General features: G+C 46.0%; 1 protein-coding gene across 1 annotated transcript in view; it reads left to right on the forward strand.

Annotated features, from left to right (window-relative positions):
- The window catches only part of ano2b (anoctamin 2b), a 137905-nt gene extending 136088 nt beyond the window's left edge, over positions 1 to 1817 (forward strand). The window contains exons 24-25 of the mRNA XM_056275867.1: positions 881 to 986; positions 1437 to 1817. Coding sequence (XP_056131842.1) covers positions 881 to 986; positions 1437 to 1817 — 487 coding nt within the window. The remainder of the gene's footprint in view (positions 1 to 880; positions 987 to 1436) is intronic.
- The last annotated feature ends 15895 nt before the right edge of the window (positions 1818 to 17712 follow it).

Below are 17712 nucleotides of genomic sequence, written 5' to 3' on the forward strand. Positions count from 1 at the left end.
ACACCCCGCATTCCATGTTGACGTTAATTTTTTAAATATTGTGCTGTATACAATGATAATCTTTCACATTGTAAAGTTTTTAGTGGTAATCTTTTGCATGTTTGTGCGCTGCTGCACATCCCTGTGTGTGTGTGTGTTTGTTTGTAACAAGCAGAGTGTACATGCGTTGTGCACCTGCCTGTGTAGGCACATCTTACCATCTTAATAATGAGCCCTTTAAATAGCAGTAAAATACTGCACCACTGCCTTTAGACCAGTTTTTGCTGGTCAATCACGCGACCGCTTTCTGCTGCCACAAGATGGCATCACGCCAACGAGGCGCCCGACCACGCCTCATTTTAAAACCAACACGCCCGTGGGTGCTCAGATGGCTGCGAGTACATCCATCCATCCATTATCTGAACTGCTTATCCTGCTCTCAGGGTCACAGGGAGGCTGGAGCCTACCCAGCCGTCATTGGGCAGCAGGTGGGGAGACACCCTGGACAGGCTGCCAGACTATCACACAGGGCCCACACACACACTCACACACCTGGGGACAATTTAGTATGGCCGAGTCACCTGACCTACATGTCCTTGGACTGTGGGAGGAAACCGGAGTCGCCAGAGGAAACCCACGCAGACACGGGGAGAACATGCAAACTCCACACAGAGGACGACCCAGGACCATGCTGCCCGGGTGCGAGTACATTCGCTATTTAAACGTGGGCGCTGGGCAGAAAAATGACAGCTGCATCGGTCGGAAACTAGCGAAGACACCCGCGTTGCACTTTGTGCCGGGTGTAAGATAGGGCCCTCGAGCTGAGACTTTTTTGTGTACTCAAAATCTCTCCCTCTCTCTCTCTTGCTCTGTGCCTTTGTGTGTGTGTGTGTTCCTCCAGATATAAGGACTACAGGGAACCACCATGGGCTCCAGATGCCTACCAGTTCTCCAAACAGTACTGGTGTGTCCTGGCTGCTAGACTGGCCTTCGTCATCCTGTTCCAGGTAGAGAGACAGAGATGGACAGACAGACAGACAGACAGACAGACAGACAGACAGACAGACAGACAGACATCCTATATGATTGAGAGCCAACATCAAACACTCTAATTCTATCTCCAGTTAATTAGCACCTGTTTTTGATCACTGTTGGTAGGTTATAGTGTATTATTTTATATTGCATTAGATTAGATTATACATAAGAGTTGTGATGTTATCAATCTGACCTGCAATGTGCTGAAACTGACCTGAGATTAATTAGTCACAGAGAAGAGTGACAGATCATCCATCCATCCATGCATCTTTACCAACATCTTTATCAATGAATCTCTTCATCCAACCGTCTGCCTGTCCATCCATCCGTCCATCTTTATCAATGAATGAGCCATCCATCCATGCTCCCTAATGATCTCTGCGTCCATCCGTCCATCCACCATCCTCTCTCTTGCTCCTCAGAACTTGGTGATGTTCCTCAGTCTGCTGGTTGCCTGGCTCATCCCTGACGTTCCAAAGACCATCGTGGAGCAGCTGAAACGGGAGAAGACCCTCCTGGTCGACGTCTTCCTCCGAGAAGAGAAGGAAAAGTTCCAGCTCATCCAGAGTCTTTTCGCAAAGGACCACGCCCTCAACCCGGCCACCCAACCTGGCCAGCCTAGCCAGGGGGATCCTGAGCCAGGCCGCTACAGTACTCTACCCCCAGGCCTCACCCAGGGCCTGGCTGGGGACCCAGGCGGGCCCCGGGCCAGATGCAGGGCCGCCAGCTTCAGCCAGTTCAGCAGGCCGAATCCAACATTGCCCCGAAATGGCAATGAGACGTCAAGACACACGGCTGTGTGATCCATACAAACACACACACACACGAGCACACACGAGCACACACGCACATTAACAAAAATACACACTTGCTTAGCTTGGACTGATAGGGGGACGTTTTCTGTAATATGTATGATTTTTGTGTGCATATCTGTTTGTGTGTTTGTATGTGTGTGTGCGTGTGCATGTGTGCGCTTGTTTGTGTGTTTTGTGAGCTTGTAGGCGAGTTCGGGAGCAGTGCTGTGACCCAGTCAATGCACTAGTTTTTTTCCCCCAGCTCCCTTCAGAACAGTCCAGAAGGATCCTGATTTTTTTTTTCCCCTCATGATGGTTGAATCTGGTTGACTGTGTGGTTTTATGTGCGCCGACTGTTCGTCTGTACAGCTGTTTTTATTTTCGTTTTTTTGTTCCTTTTTTGTTGTTGTTTAGTAGATACTGAAGCAGGTTAGCTTCATAGCGTAGGCAAGCAATAATTCACAGTGAGTGGGCAGATGTTTAGATGGGCAACGCTTGAGAAGAAGGAGATTCAACAGTAGGAATGTACAGATTCACTGGTGAACTATATCTTGACATGGATGGATGGATGGATGGACTGCGGGTTGACAATATGGTTGTTTTGGTAGTGGTGGGTACCGTGAGATTTTTCATTCTCGCACTAACACAGGTGTGAGAATGGAAGAAATAGCGGCAGCTGTGAGACTTAAGAGATTTCAGAACCTCGTAATGTTATATTATATTATAGCTTATGTCTTTATTTTCTCAATAGAATTACGCCGCATACCACTGAATTTCTTTTCCTTGTACTGACTCTTAATGTAACAGAAACTCTATCAAGGAATCGGTTTGAATATTTTTTTATACCTTCTGATGCCTCATGTTCAAAATTAATGCTAGAAATTGTTCCACTGTGGTTACAGTACCCGGCCCGTCATAGTGGATGGAAGGAAATACACAACAGGTGCAGCTAAGTGGCAAAATAATGACACTGTAAATTTATTAAATGCCAGTGCGATGAACCTGTGTATGCCACTGTTAGAGGAAGTCCGAAACCATGGAATATCACAACTTGGGTCTTTTGTGTGGTCACATTGATTTGTTCCGGTATCAGCCATGTTTACTTTGACTCCCCTGCATATGGCTGTCACCTCTCTCAGTAGACTGCAGACTGATGTGAATGAAGAACTTAGCATTGCTAATTGGTATTAATGAGGTTGGTAGCATGGAGCCACTGGATGATCCTTTTATATGTTCACAGAAACAATTAATCAGCATTCCTTGTTAATGAAATACCAGACTGTTTTCTAGACAATCCTCCATGTTACCTCTGTAGTTGCTACAGTTCTGCACATCATCCTTGTTCTTGAAAATCGGCACCAGTATGCTTCTTCTCCACTCCTCAGGCATCCTCTCCCTTTCCAAGATTGTGTTAAACAATCTAGTTAAAAACTCCACTGCCATCTCTCCTAAACACCTCCATGCCTCCACAGGTATGTCATCTGGACCAACCGCCTTTCCATTCTTCCTCTGCATAGCTGCCCTCACTTCCTCCTTGCTAATCCGCCGCACTTCCTGATTCACTATCCCCACATCATCCAACCTTCTTGCTCTCTCATTGTCTTCATTCATCAGCCCCTCAAAGTACTCCTTCCACCTTCTCAACACACGCTCCTCGCTTGTCAGCACATTTCCATCTCTATCCTTCATCACCCTAACCTGCTGCACATCCTTCCCAGCTCGGTCCCTCGGTCTAGCCAATCAGTACAACTCCTTTTCTCCTTCCTTAGTGTCCAACTTCTCATACAACTCGCAATATGCCTTTTCCTTTGCCTTCGCCACCTCTCTCGTCGCCTTACGCCACATCTCCTTGTCCTCCTGTCTACTTTCTTCATCTCTCTGACTAGCCCACTTCTTCGCCACCATCTTTTTCCGTATAATTTCCTGTACTTCCTCACTCCACCATCAAATCTCCTTGTCTTCCTCCCTCTGTCCAGATAACACACCAAGTACCTTCCTAGCTGTCTCCCTCACTAATTCTGCAGTGGTTGCCAAGCCATCCGGCAAGTCTTCACTACCACCCAGCGCCTCTCCTAACTCCTCCCTGAACTCCACAAAACAGTCTCCCTTCTTCAAATTCCACCATTTGATCCTTGGCTCTGTCTTCACTCCCTTCTTCTTCTTGGATCTCCAAAGTCATCCTGCAGACCACCATCCGATACTGCCTAGCTACGTTCTGCCCTGTCACCACCTTGTAGTCTCCAATCCCTTTCAGATCATGCCTTCTATAGAAGACATAGTCCACCTGTGTGCACTTTCCTCCACTCTTATACGTCACCCTGTGTTCCTCCCTCTTCTTGAAATATGTATTCATGTTGTCCGGGTGGCATGGCAGTCTATTCCGTTGCCTACCAACACGGGGATCGCCAGTTAGAATCCCCGTGTTAACCTCCAGCTTGGTCGGGTGTCCCTACAGACACAATTGCCCGTGTCTGTGGGTGGGAAGCCGGATGTGGGTATGTGTCCTGGTCGGACACACATGGTTGGGGGGGAGGGGGAACTGGGGGGATAATGTGATCCTCCTACATGCTACGTCCCCCTGGCGAAACTCCTCACTATCAGGTGAAAGGAAGCGGCTGGCGACTCCACATGTATCGGAGGAAGCATTTGATAGTCTGCATTCCTCCCCGGCTTGGCAGAGGGGGTGGAGCAGCGATCAGGACGGCTCGGAAGAGTGGGATAGTTGGCCAATTGGGGAGAAAAGGGGGGGGGGATTATTCACCACAGCCATTTCCATTCTTTTTGCAAAATCTATCGCCATCTGTCCTTCCACATTCCTCTTCTTGACACCATACCTACCTGTCACCTCCTCATCACCTCTGTTCCCTTCACCAACATGCCCATTGAAGTCTGCTCCAATCACCACTCTCTCCTCCTTGGGTACACTTTCTACCACTTCATCCAACTCACTCCAGAATTCTTCTTTCTCTTCCATCTCACACCCAACTTGCGGGGCATATGGACTGACAACATTCATCATCACACCTTCGATTTCCAGCTTCATACTCATCACTCTGTCCGACACTCTCTTCACCTCCAACACACTCTTGACATACTCTTCCTTCAGAATTACCCCTACCCCATTTCTCCTCCCATTCGCACCATGGTAGAAGAGTTTGAACCCTCCTCCAGTGCTCTTGGCCTTACTCCCCTTCAACCTGGTCTCTTGCACACACAGTATGCCTACCTTCCTTCTCTCCATCATGTCAGCCAGCTCTCCCTTTTCCAGTCATAGTGCCAACATTCAAGGTTCCCACTCTCACCTCCTCCACACTCCTACCCTTCCTCCTCGCTCGCTGCCTCTGGATACGCCTTCCCCCTCTCCTTTTCCTTTGCCCAACAGTAGCATAGTTTCCACCGGCACCCCGCTGGCCAACAGTTGGTAACCCGGGCCTTGACCAATCTGGTATGGAATTCTGATGTATGATCCGCATATTTGATTTGGCAAGGTTTTACGCCAGATGCCCTTCCTGACGCACCCTTCCCCATTTATCTGGGCTTGGGACCAGCACTAAGAATGCACTGGCTTGTGTGTTCCCAGGGGTTGGGGAAAAAAGCCGAATCAAACCACGAGTTGAGGTCTATGTTAAAGGGACAACTGACAGGATGGGACAGCTGATGCTGTCGTGTTATGCGTCACGCCGCCTCTGCTTCCGGAACACCGGCATGCTATGTAAAATCCCACACTGGGGCACCTTTATGCCGCCTTTGTTTGGTTCAGTGTAAAAAAACAAAGTCACCGTAAAGACGGGTGGGTCTTCATTACAGCAGTGTTGCAGGATCGCTGTGTAAAAATGACCATTGTTTAGCGATTGTCTTTCCTCCCGCCGTGTTCTGACATCCGACCGAGAGCACCGGAGAGCAGCTTTGATGCAACTTGAAGGGTTCCCACACGTCCAGGAAAACCGGAAAAACCTGGAAATTTATAAACCAGCCTTCCAGTCCTGGAAAAAACACCTGGAAAATGGTAAAATTGATCAAAAATGTTGGAAATATTATTGTGGTCATGAAAATTTGTAAAATAAGGGTATAAAATCTGACTTTTCTACCCACTGAGATGGCATATTTGTAGTGTAATTTTTAGCTGAGATTGCATATCTTTATCCATATTTTTATGTGCTAAGATGTGACACAGGTATGTTCAGTGACACAGTCACTGAATGTAGAGATTGTTGAGACTTCACTCATAATTAATACTAAAATTAGACCCTCTGTCAGCTGTACCTGTCATGTATACCCAAGAAAATGTCCTGAAAATTGTCCTTGCAAAGTCCTGAAAAATGATGTCCCAAAGAGTGTGAACTCAGCAGTGTACCATAGATAGGTAAAAAGACCCATTAACAACTGAAAATAGTGAAAAGCTATTGTTGGCCAAATTGTAAAACAGATTTATCCCATGAGAGTGGAAAGCAATGTATTTTACATTCCTTCTCCCCAAATCCAAATCCCATCATTTTAAGAGCTTTCAATGGATTAAACTTTATGGAAGACTGCATTTTAAATATGACGAAGAAACCACCAACAGGCACTCGTACATCTGTTAACGGTTAAGTTATAATGGCTTTATTCAGCTTAGTCTCTGTACTGTGTTGATGTGACATTGAAGTAATTTTGAGAATTTTTTTGGACATAGTAAAAGTAAGTAAGGCAACTGGGAGAATTTCGCAAACGATCACTTCTTATTGATAATCTGTAATCAGGACCATATTGGATGGACAAGTCAACGTGACGACCATGACACAGTCCCAGAAGAGGTGTCCATGAACAAGGAAACTGTACATTTCATGTGAACCCACGCTGTGGCTCTCGCCATTTAAGATGATCCTTTATTAAATATCTTGGTCAAAGCTGTTTAGGACTGAGTACCATTTTCTCTGAACATAGGGCTGTCATGTGCTGCCCACAACATTTTTGCATCTGTTTCTAGTTTACCAGTCCCAAGTTGACCAAATTGGACTTAAATCAGCCAGTGAAAGTTAAACCTTGGACTCTTGCATTGGGCCGAAAAGGGTGCTGGAGGCAGATCGCTGCAGCTGCTGTTTTTAAACCTCATTCTTCTAGCTAGTTGGGTGTTACAGCAAAATACTGAGGAAATCAAATCAGTGGACTCGTTTTAGTCTGTTATCCGAGTGACTGTACATCATTTTTATCATTATTTCAGGTACATTTACTCTTAATCAGGCTTCACAACGTGTAGACTTCCGGTAAAACAGAAGGCAATCGACATCTGTGCTTGATTGGTCAGGTCTGGCCATTTGATCGCATTAGTTTGAGTGAAAGACTTGGGAAGATGACGTCTTCCTGGCTGTGCCCAAAATCGCATAGTAAGTACGACTTACCACACGTGTGTCCTTTCTTCCGGCATACTATTGTAAACTACTAATAAGACACGTTAGCCCCTAGCTATCGGGTCTGACCCTTTAGCCGAGCGGTTAGTGACGTCGCCTTGTGGCGCAGTACAACCCCGCATCGAATCCCGCACCGGGCAAGAAAACACCATTATTAGCATGTGGGTAAAATTACGTTAGCTTTCCGGACATGCTACGTCGTCATAGAGCCGCAGCACTTCCTCTTAGCGCTTTGCTAATAATGATGACGACACTGCGTTTAATAGCGTCACCACGCCAGGGTTGGCATCCTTAAAAAACGACAACAAACACCAAAACAACCACTTGAGTTTAGCTTCTTTCTACTTAGCATAGCAAAATGTAACGCTTTCCGCCACTTGGGTTTGAACCACACTCCGCCATTGTTGGTGTTGTCATGAGGAATCAGGATGCATTGTGGGATACTCACGCAAGCATAGTGTCCAATGTTTGCACGCTATGCTATTTCTCGGGATGTAGTATGTCGTCTGAGTATTTTTTTTTTGCATACTATTTGATGCATACTATGTGTTTAGACAGATTAAAAAAAGAAAGATGCTCACGGCTATTTTGGCATGCTAAATGGTAAGCTAGAATGCAATTTCAAACCCCGCCTCTAGCCTCCAAGCCTATCCCATGATGCAACGCTCCTCCGGGTTTCACCAGAGATATCTGAAAATGCAAACCTCACAGAAACCACAGGATAATGCCTAGTAGGAATAGAATGAAGGGAAAAACACCAAAAAAATTATAATAATGGGCTATGATAATGTAAACTACTAATAAGACACGTTAGTCCCTAGCTAACGGGTCTGACCCTTTAGCCGAGCGGTTAGCGATGTCGCCTTGTGGTGCAGTACACCCCGTATCGAATCCCGCACCGGGTAAGGAAATAACCGGTTACATTGGTGGCGGCGGCGGGATCCGGAAGTGTGCAGATCCTCAGAAGTCTCTTCGGAGCGCGGGAAGAACTAAGCGCGAGGGCGCGCTTCCGGGGAGGGTGACGACTGTAAACTACTTATAAGACACGTTAGCCCCAAGCTAACGGGTCTGACCCTTTAGCTGAGTGGTTAGTGACGTCGCCTTGTGGTGCAGTACACTCCGTATCGAATCACGCACCGGGCAAGAAAATAACCGGTTACAATAACTATAATAGTGGTAGTAGTTGGGGTTGACTGCAGATTATAAAAGTCAGCTGGTAAACGGAGGAGTTCTTATTTGAACCTTTTTTTTGGGGGGGGGGGGTAGATCAGGGAGAATAAAGCTGTCTTTGTGCATGCTCAATAATCCAGGGAAGGAAATCACAGAAAGTTGAATCAGTTCATCTGGACACAACGTTTATTGGGAGAAACGTTTCATCGCTCATCTAAGTGACCTCTTCAGTCTCAGCTGACTGCAGGTGTCCCCACCCTCATAAACAATACAGTAGCATAACGACCCAAACCAACGACACCGGTCTCATATGCAAACATGGCCGTGACCATTAACTAGAGTTCCGATGGCCGTGTGTGCTGTTCACAGAGGACTGGGGAATTGTTGCAGTCACAGCATTGTAAGATGGTGACAGATGTACTCTTAGCCCCCCCCCCCCCGGGGAGTCAAAGAGGCCATCTATGTGAAGCTTGCTCTAAGGGAGAGAATAAAGTGACTATGGAAGTCTGTATTCCACTCTTAGTTAACGCTGTTGATGTGCCCATAAGCAAGGCCTTTAACCACTCGGTTCCTTTTCATTTTTCTTTGTCAGAGATGGCTAAAGACTGACGTCCTCCTGGGCAGCCCGCTCGTGTAAACCTGTTCAAGACTTCGTAGACTCCATCAACATTACCTGGACACACCGTAAATGTTGGAAATGTAGAAATAAAAAAAGAATTTGGCGAGTTTGAGGTCAGTATCTCGTGCTATCATCAACTCCTCTTTTGCCTTCTCAGAGCTCAGAAATATTCCCACTGTCTCGGATGTGACGCAAGAACGTGGAATATTTGTCTGCCACCCTGGTCCGCTGAACGCTGTCAGCACAAGTGATCAGATACCCCGGTGGTGAATAAGTAGATGCAAAAGCAATATGTAAAAACACTGAGCGTTGTTTTCTTTGGTCAGATGATCTACTGTGAAAATCCCTTCTTTAAAAAGAGTACATGGAGGGTCATGTTGTGTAATTCACAAGCGCTGTTGTGTTTTTGTTGCATGACCGGAGGTTTGAATGAGCTCCGTTTACCAAAGAAGGGAAACACTTCTCGAACCAGAGACATTTAGTGTTTTCATGTATTCTGGGAATGAACAGAGTTGGTTGTCCCACAGGACGCCGTTGTAAAGCTGAGTCCAGCGGTGGTCCCGTGTTCAAAACCTCCAAAATGAATCTGGTGAGTAAAATGAGACCCCCCCCCCTTTTCTCCCCAGTTGTACTTGGCCAATTACCCCACTCTGCCAAGCCGTCCCGGTCGCTGCTCCACCCCCTCTGTCGATCCGGGGAGGGCTGCAGACTACCACACGCCTCCTCCCATACATGTGGAGTCGCCAGCTGCTTCTTTTCACCTGACAGTGAGGAGTTTCACCAGGGGGACGTAGCGCGTGGGAGGATCATGCTATTCCCCCCCAGTCCCCCCCGAGCAGACGCCCCGACCGACCAGAGGAGGCGCTAGTGCAGCGACCGACCAAGCCCGGAGGTAACACGGGGATTCGAACTGGCGATCCCTGTGTTGATAGGCAATGGAACAGACTGCTACGCTACCCAGACGCCCCCGTAAAATGAGCTCTCGACTGATGTCCGTCCGTCCATCCGAACCGCTTATCCTGCTCTCGGGGTCGCGGGGATGCGGGAGCCTATCCCAGAAGTCATTGGGCGGCACGTGGGGAGACCCCCTGGACAGGCTGCCAGGCCATCACAGGGCCTAACTGACATGTACGAGGGAACAAACTGAGAGTAAGACCCAGGTTGTACAAAATAACCAGATTGTCCTTCAGCTGCCCCTCTGAGGTCGTGAGCAGATGTCCGGCCTGCGGTCGGTTCAGACTTGTGTTTGCAGACTCACAACTCAGACTGTATAGACGATGGTGACATGTGCTTATGAAAAGGTTAATGTGGCCACTCCTGATGTCTCCTGACTAGCGTTCAAAACACACCTTCCTTCATACAGAGAGACGGGACAGACACTTTGTAAACTCTACAAAGCAAGGCCAGATGTTTCCCCTGCACAGGCGGCGCGAGGCCACATGCCATTCTCATCTCGGCTCTAGAAAAGCCTTTTAGGACCCCCCCCCCAAAAAAAACACCTTTAAGTCCCCCAAAAATCAAAAGGTTCGGTAGTGAGATGTTTCTGTTACTCATCTGCTCCACCCGAGAAGAGGACACTGGACTAAGGTCAAGGGTCAAATCCGAGGTTACAAGTACTTTGATCGTAAATCTGGAAGGACAGCCATCTTGAAAGCAAGCCATTCCCGAGAGACTTAGAGGTCAAAACGCGTTAATGGGTTTAACACAGACCCACTTAACACGTTGAACAAACTCCGTGGCTTCAGGTACGGCTGCCGGCGTTCTCGTGGACACCTATTTAGCGCATCAGTAGCGCAGAGATTGTGTGTCTGTGTGTGAGACATTGAATGACACCGATGCTTTGAAATTGGATTTGTGTGTGTGTGTGTGTGTGTGACTGTAATACATATAGCATGCGGTGTTATCAGGAATCAGGAACAATTTATTGTCATTTATTTCATGTTCTTGCGTACACAGAAGAAACGACATTGCGTTCCCCCCAGCCCACAGCAGTGCGACACAAAAAGACAAAAACACACATCCCAAATTTCCCAAAAACGACACCACCCAAAACATACAAAACCAGAGAGAACAACACAAAACAAAACAAAACACAAACAGTTAACAACACAGTCCACTCAGTGCAACACAGTCCAAAAATTCCACTATCCAGAGAACGAACGCCAGCCAGGACGCCTGTCGGAGCTGCAGGTCTGCATGGGCTAGCAGTTAGCTTAGCCTGCCCCGCTTCCACGTCCTGTCAGACCGCCCTCGGTGTTATCGGACCTGCAGGTCTGCATGGGCTAGCAGTTAGCTTAGCCTGCTCTGCTTCCACGTCCTGTCAGACCGCCCTCTGTGTTACCTGCTCGAGCTTAGCTCCGGTCAGGGCCGTGGTCCCTGGGCCCACCGGACGCAGCAGACCAGGCTACCCCAGCCTATCCAGCGCCAGCTCTCCCAGCCAGACCCCCTCGACACCCCCCCCCCGCACTCCACACGACGACACCAAAACACAGTCAAAGCTCGGCGAGGCCGCCATCCGACCGCCCTCGGTGTTATCGGACCTGCCGGTCTGCATGGGCTAGCAGTTAGCTTAGCCTGCTCTGCTTCCACGTCCTGTCAGACCGCCCTCGGTGTTTCCTCCTCGGGCTCAGCTCCGGTCAGGGGCCCACAGGAAGCAGACCAGGCTCCCCCAGCCGATCCGGCGCCAGCTCTCCCAGCCATCAAACGAAGACAAAACAAACTTAGACGTGGACAAAGACACTGCACGGACGGCACCGGGTGAGGCCGCCGCAAAGGTGAGTTCGCGCCGCCATCTTCCCACGCCGGAAGCGGCTCTGAGTTACTCCGAGTCTGTGGAGAAACACATATGAAGCTCCGCGACACACATTCACAACATCACCGCTGCACCGCTGAGCGGACAAACGGACCGGAGCCGGCGCACAGTCGGGGCCGGAGACTTCATTTTGTCTGTGTGTGTGTGTCTGTGTGTGTGTGTGTGTGTGTGTGTGTGTATGAAGTCAGTGCTATTTAAACAATATCTGATCTCTTATCCCTTGGCTAGCATGTCCACCTCCTGCGGGTATCGCCAGAACACAGGACGGGGTGGATTGCAGGATATTCTCGGGTTATATCACTCCGCTCAAAATAAGCTGCGGGCTGAACAATAACCACAAACGACTTTCTCGGTTTTATTAAAATCGACAAATGTCCTCCCAGGGTCGGGGCTAACCGTGTCCGGGTCAACATTTGGTGTTTCCTTCAGCCGAGTATCAGATCTCGTCCACTCCACCTAGCAGTGGTGCCGGGCACTGCACGCCTGCGCCTTTGCTCGTATGCTCACGGAGCGTGTGTGTGTGTGTGTGTGTGTGTGTGCATGTATAATATACATGCATGTTTGTGTGCGTTTCAAAGAGGATTGTGCAGCGTTTACACACCGCAGCCCGGAGTCCGGCCCTCCGCTCTCCAAAGCCCGTTAAATATTTTGCCTTCGCGGAGGCTCCCGGAGACGCAGCTGGGACGTGAGCTGATCCGACCCGACTGTGCAGGAAATAACATCTACCCGCTCTATTTTCTGTCCTCTCTCTGGCATGTGGTTAGGCTCAAAAGACCTCCCTGGTGTCAACACTCAATCTGCCCTTTGACCCCAGTGTGAACTAAGGAGCAGGAGGACCAAATCCGGCGAGACACCGGCTCAGGAGTCGGTCTTGAGTGTGCGTAAGCTGTGAATGTTTGGGGAAAGCTGGCGGTGTCGACGTGTGTGTGTGTGTGTGTGTGTGTGTGTGTGTGTGTGTGTGTGTGTGTGTGTGTGTGTGTGTGTGTGTGTGTGTGTGTTTTCAGTGTAGCTGGATTGACCCCAGTGGTGGGCAGATTGTGTGACGGTGATGAAAGAGGAGAACCGGTGGCCCTGTTGCGCTCCTGGTTTGGGAACACGTGTTGACTCGCTTTTTGTTTCTGGGCCGGCGAGCAGACACCCAGGAGGGCCGTCGACGGGTCGCACATCACAGGCGGTCCGTGATTTAAGAGGACCGGGTGATGGGGTGCACGGCCTCACATCTGGGGAAGAGATGAAGGAGGGGAAATTGGGGAACACGGAGGTGACAACGGTGGTAGAACAGGGTGGCAGAAAGGACTTGTGGGTAATGAGATGGCCCCCGGTCCGACCGGAGCGTCTGGGATTGATTCCACGTGGAGTCGGACCCACCGAAGTTCCCTTTGCCGAGATAATTGAACTTCTGCCGGGCGCAGAAGGGCCACATCTGCCGACTGACCACTCGTTTGCCCTTATCAGAGAACCTCTTTCTTCAAGTTTTCTATTTTATTTTATTTTCTTTAAAACTTTTGCCCAGGTACATTTGCACAAAAGAGTAATTTGATCTGGTGGAATCACAGCAACCTCCAGAGTATTTTTATCTATGAGTATCTGCCAACTGAAAAGCATCTGGACAGGTGTGAGCGTGAAAGAATAGCAGCTTTCATTCGTGGGCTTGGCGTTTATCACGTTAAGCAAGAGTGGGATTTCTCAGCCCTGCCGGCAGGGACGCCGAGTTGTGCAGCAGCAAGCAGAGTGAAAAGCAGATTAATCCACAAAAACAATATAATAAAACCACTTCACAAACTCAGCAGCGTCAAAAACGTCATATTTAAGAAGAAAAAGATGGAATGATCAAATTGTATAAATGTTATGAGAGAGTGAGAGTGTGAGAGAGTGAAAGTGAGTGAGAGAAAATGAGAGTGAGTGAGAGTGAGAGAGAGAGAGAGAGAGAGAGAGAGAGAGAGAGAGAGAGAGAGAGAGAGAGAGAGAGAGAGAGAGAGAGAGAGAGAGAGAGAGAGAGAGAGAGAGAGAGAGAGAGAGAGAGAGAGAGAGAGTTGTTAGGAAAGAGGAAGATGAGAGAAGGCCGTCGTAAAGACAGAGTGAAGTCTGGATGGAGGGATGGAGGAAAAAGACGGAGCACAAGGGAACATTCTAGAACAGAGAAACGTGAATGGATGCCTGCAAGAGAGCAGCTTTACGTCACAGCTGAGCTGATGTCCGGATTCAAACCTTGTCACTCGCTCTCTCTCTCTCTCTCTCTCTCTCTCTCTCTCTCTCTCTCTCTCTCTCTCTCTCTCTCTCTCTCTCTCTCGTCTCTCTCTCTCTCTCTCTCTCTCTCTCTCTCTCACTCACTCACTCACTCACACACACACACACACATGCATGCACACACAGTCCGTGTCACCCTACTCACATTTCTTTTTTTGATTATAATGACAGGTAGTCCATTAGTAGCAGCTAAATTATTCAACACGTAACCCATATGGTGAATGAGTCATTTCATTATGAATGAGAATATTGCTGAAGTATGCTGAATGCCGTGAGAGAACACAGAAAATTGCAGACTTGTGCAAGAAAGTAGTTGATTTTTTTTTGTTGTATATTTCAATTTAAGAACGCTTTGTTTGACAACGCTGGGTTTCACTGTCAATCAATTCCCCAAACTTAAATCACAAACCTTATTTTATATGGCATTTAGACGTACTTTGCGTTGTAACAGGTAAAAATACAAATTTATGTCCTGTAATGGTTTATCTTGTTCGCCGCTAGGAGGCACTGCTGGCTAATGAGTGTGTGTTCTACGTCAATACAGTAAGACGAAGAAGAGAATATAACGTCGTCGCGGCGCATGTCAAGTTGAAGGCTCGTCGAACTCAGTAAACCCTTTCCTAACATCGCTGAACTCTACTACCACACCACACAGATGATAAACAGATAGACTGTAAGCACAAAACAGTGCCAAGAGGACGGATTTGGACCAGTTTTGCTGCCGTTTAGCGGTTTCTGTTGTTCAGAGCAGTGGTTCTCAACCTTTTTGGGGTCCTGGACCCCCTGCGTATTTTTGATCTACCCTGAGGACCCCTCCACCTGATCTTGGGGGAGGGGGGTTGCAATTTGATGGAAACAGTAGAAACTGCATTTTAAATTGCATTATAGCATTTATTCACTCTTTGGGGCAAAAATAAGAGCTTTCAGTTGTAACTTAGATATATGTAACAAAACAGAATATGTATTCAGTAACTTTCAGATATATGTAACAAAACAGAATATGTATTCAGTAACTTTCAGATATATGTAACAAAACAGAATTCTTATGCAGTAACTTTCAGATATATGTGTAAACTACTAATAACACCAGTTAGCCCCCAGCTAACGGGTCTGACCCTTTAGCCAAGCGGTTAGTTATGTCGCCTTGTGGTGCAGTACAATCCGTATCGAATCCCGCACCGGGCAAAAAAATAACAGGTTACATATGTAACAACAGAATTTTTATGCAGTAACTTTCAGATATATGTAACAACAGAATTTTTATGCAGTAACTTTCAGATATATGTAACAACAGAATTTTTATGCAGTAACTTTCAGATATATGTAACAAAACAGAATATGTATTCAGTAACTTTCAGATATATGTAACAAAACAGAATATGTATTCAGTAACTTTCAGATATATGTAACAAAACAGAATATGTATTCAGTAACTTTCAGATATATGTAACAAAACAGAATATGTATTCAGTAACTTTCAGATATATGTAACAACAGAATTTTTATGCAGTAACTTTCAGATATATGTAACAACAGAATTTTTATGCAGTAACTTTCAGATATATGTAACAACAGAATTTTTATGCAGTAACTTTCAGATATATGTAACAAAACAGAATATGTATTCAGTAACTTTCAGATATATGTAACAAAACAGAATATGTATTCAGTAACTTTCAGATATATGTAACAAAACAGAATATGTATTCAGTAACTTTCAGATATATGTAACAAAACAGAATATGTATTCAGTAACTTTCAGATATATGTAACAACAGAATTTTTATGCAGTAACTTTCAGATATATGTAACAACAGAATTTTTATGCAGTAACTTTCAGATATATGTAACAAAACAGAATATGTATTCAGTAACTTTCAGATATATGTAACAAAACAGAATATGTATTCAGTAACTTTCAGATATATGTAACAAAACAGAATATGTATTCAGTAACTTTCAGATATATGTAACAAAACAGAATATGTATTCAGTAACTTTCAGATATATGTAACAACAGAATTTTTATGCAGTAACTTTCAGATATATGTAACAAAACAGAATATGTATTCAGTAACTTTCAGATATATGTAACAACAGAATTTTTATGCAGTAACTTTCAGATATATGTAACAACAGAATTTTTATGCAGTAACTTTCAGATATATGTAACAACAGAATTTTTATGCAGTAACTTTCAGATATATGTAAGAAAACAGAATATGTATTCAGTAACTTTCAGATATATGTAACAAAACAGAATATGTATTCAGTAACTTTCAGATATATGTAACAAAACAGAATATGTATTCAGTAACTTTCAGATATATGTAACAAAACAGAATATGTATTCAGTAACTTTCAGATATATGTAACAACAGAATTTTTATGCAGTAACTTTCAGATATATGTAACAAAACAGAATATGTATTCAGTAACTTTCAGATATATGTAACAAAACAGAATATGTATTCAGTAACTTTCAGATATATGTAAAAAAACAGAATTTTTATGCAGTAACTTTTAACAATGCAAACGGGAGCGAGATCTCTTATTAAAATACAATAAATTACACTTGTGAAACAGATGTAATTAGAGAAAAAAGTCCCGTTACCCTTTATAGTTTAGGTAGATAAAGGTCTCAGTCACATTTGGGTAAAATAATCCTATTTCTATAAATGTCATAGGACCTTTTTTTTTAAAAGATATTTTATTTTCACGGACCCCTTGCAATTACACCACGGACCACTAGGGGTCCGCGGACCCCCGGTTGAGAAACACTGGTTCAGAAGGACTTTAACCGAATTGGCAGGCAGAGGGTTTGGCGGCTTCGGGTAATGTACCCCAGTCTGGCGGGACGGAGGGAGAACGAGGTGGGTACGTAGCTGTTCCTCGGTGTTGACGGCGACGGCGCTTCAGTCTTACACGTGGCTTGGCGGGGCGAAATCATTTCCACTATGAGTTGCCAGACTGGTAATTAAGTTGATAAACGTGTCTTGCTTTTAAGAAACGCTCTTATGTGATCGGTAGCGACGTTGGCCGCTTGCGCCGTTCGCGCGTCATAAACCGGAAGTTAGCAGGCTCAGTTAGCGCCGGCGGAAGTCTCTGCCGCACATGCTCAGTAGGCGCCGGTGGGGGATTCCCCGGGCTTCCCCCATTCTGCTGCTGCTGTTCGTTGCCAGGCTGTGTAAGTATCCGGGGACTATAATTGATGATAAATTAGCCTTTGAACCAAATACTGATGTTGCTTGTGCAAAGGCCCATCAGCGCATGTGTTTTTATTTTCTTTTTATTGAGTCTAAACTTATTTTATTTGCTGGTTTTTTACTATGAAAAACAGGAGCAGGTTAGAAGGAATTGTTCAGATGTGCAGGGAAACTGCAGGCACAAATCTAAACGACTTCTCCCATGTGTATTAACTCAGAGTCACATACTAGAAGGCCCAGTCAGTTCTTACTGGCTGGGCCTTCTAGTACGTGACTCCGGACTTTGGGGTGACTTCTATGGCACCCCTTGTTCAGTGAGTTCAGGTTGCTTCCACCTGGTCACAGATATAATCTGCCAAGATGCAGGGCTAATAGATTAAGAATTCATTTGTTCCTGCTGCTATTGGCCTTTTGAGAAATGTTATGTAATTATGTGTTTCTTTGTGTGAATTGTTTGTGTTGA

Source organism: Lampris incognitus, chromosome 3, assembly GCF_029633865.1.
Source record: "Lampris incognitus isolate fLamInc1 chromosome 3, fLamInc1.hap2, whole genome shotgun sequence".
Taxonomy (NCBI): Eukaryota; Metazoa; Chordata; class Actinopteri; order Lampriformes; family Lampridae; genus Lampris; species Lampris incognitus.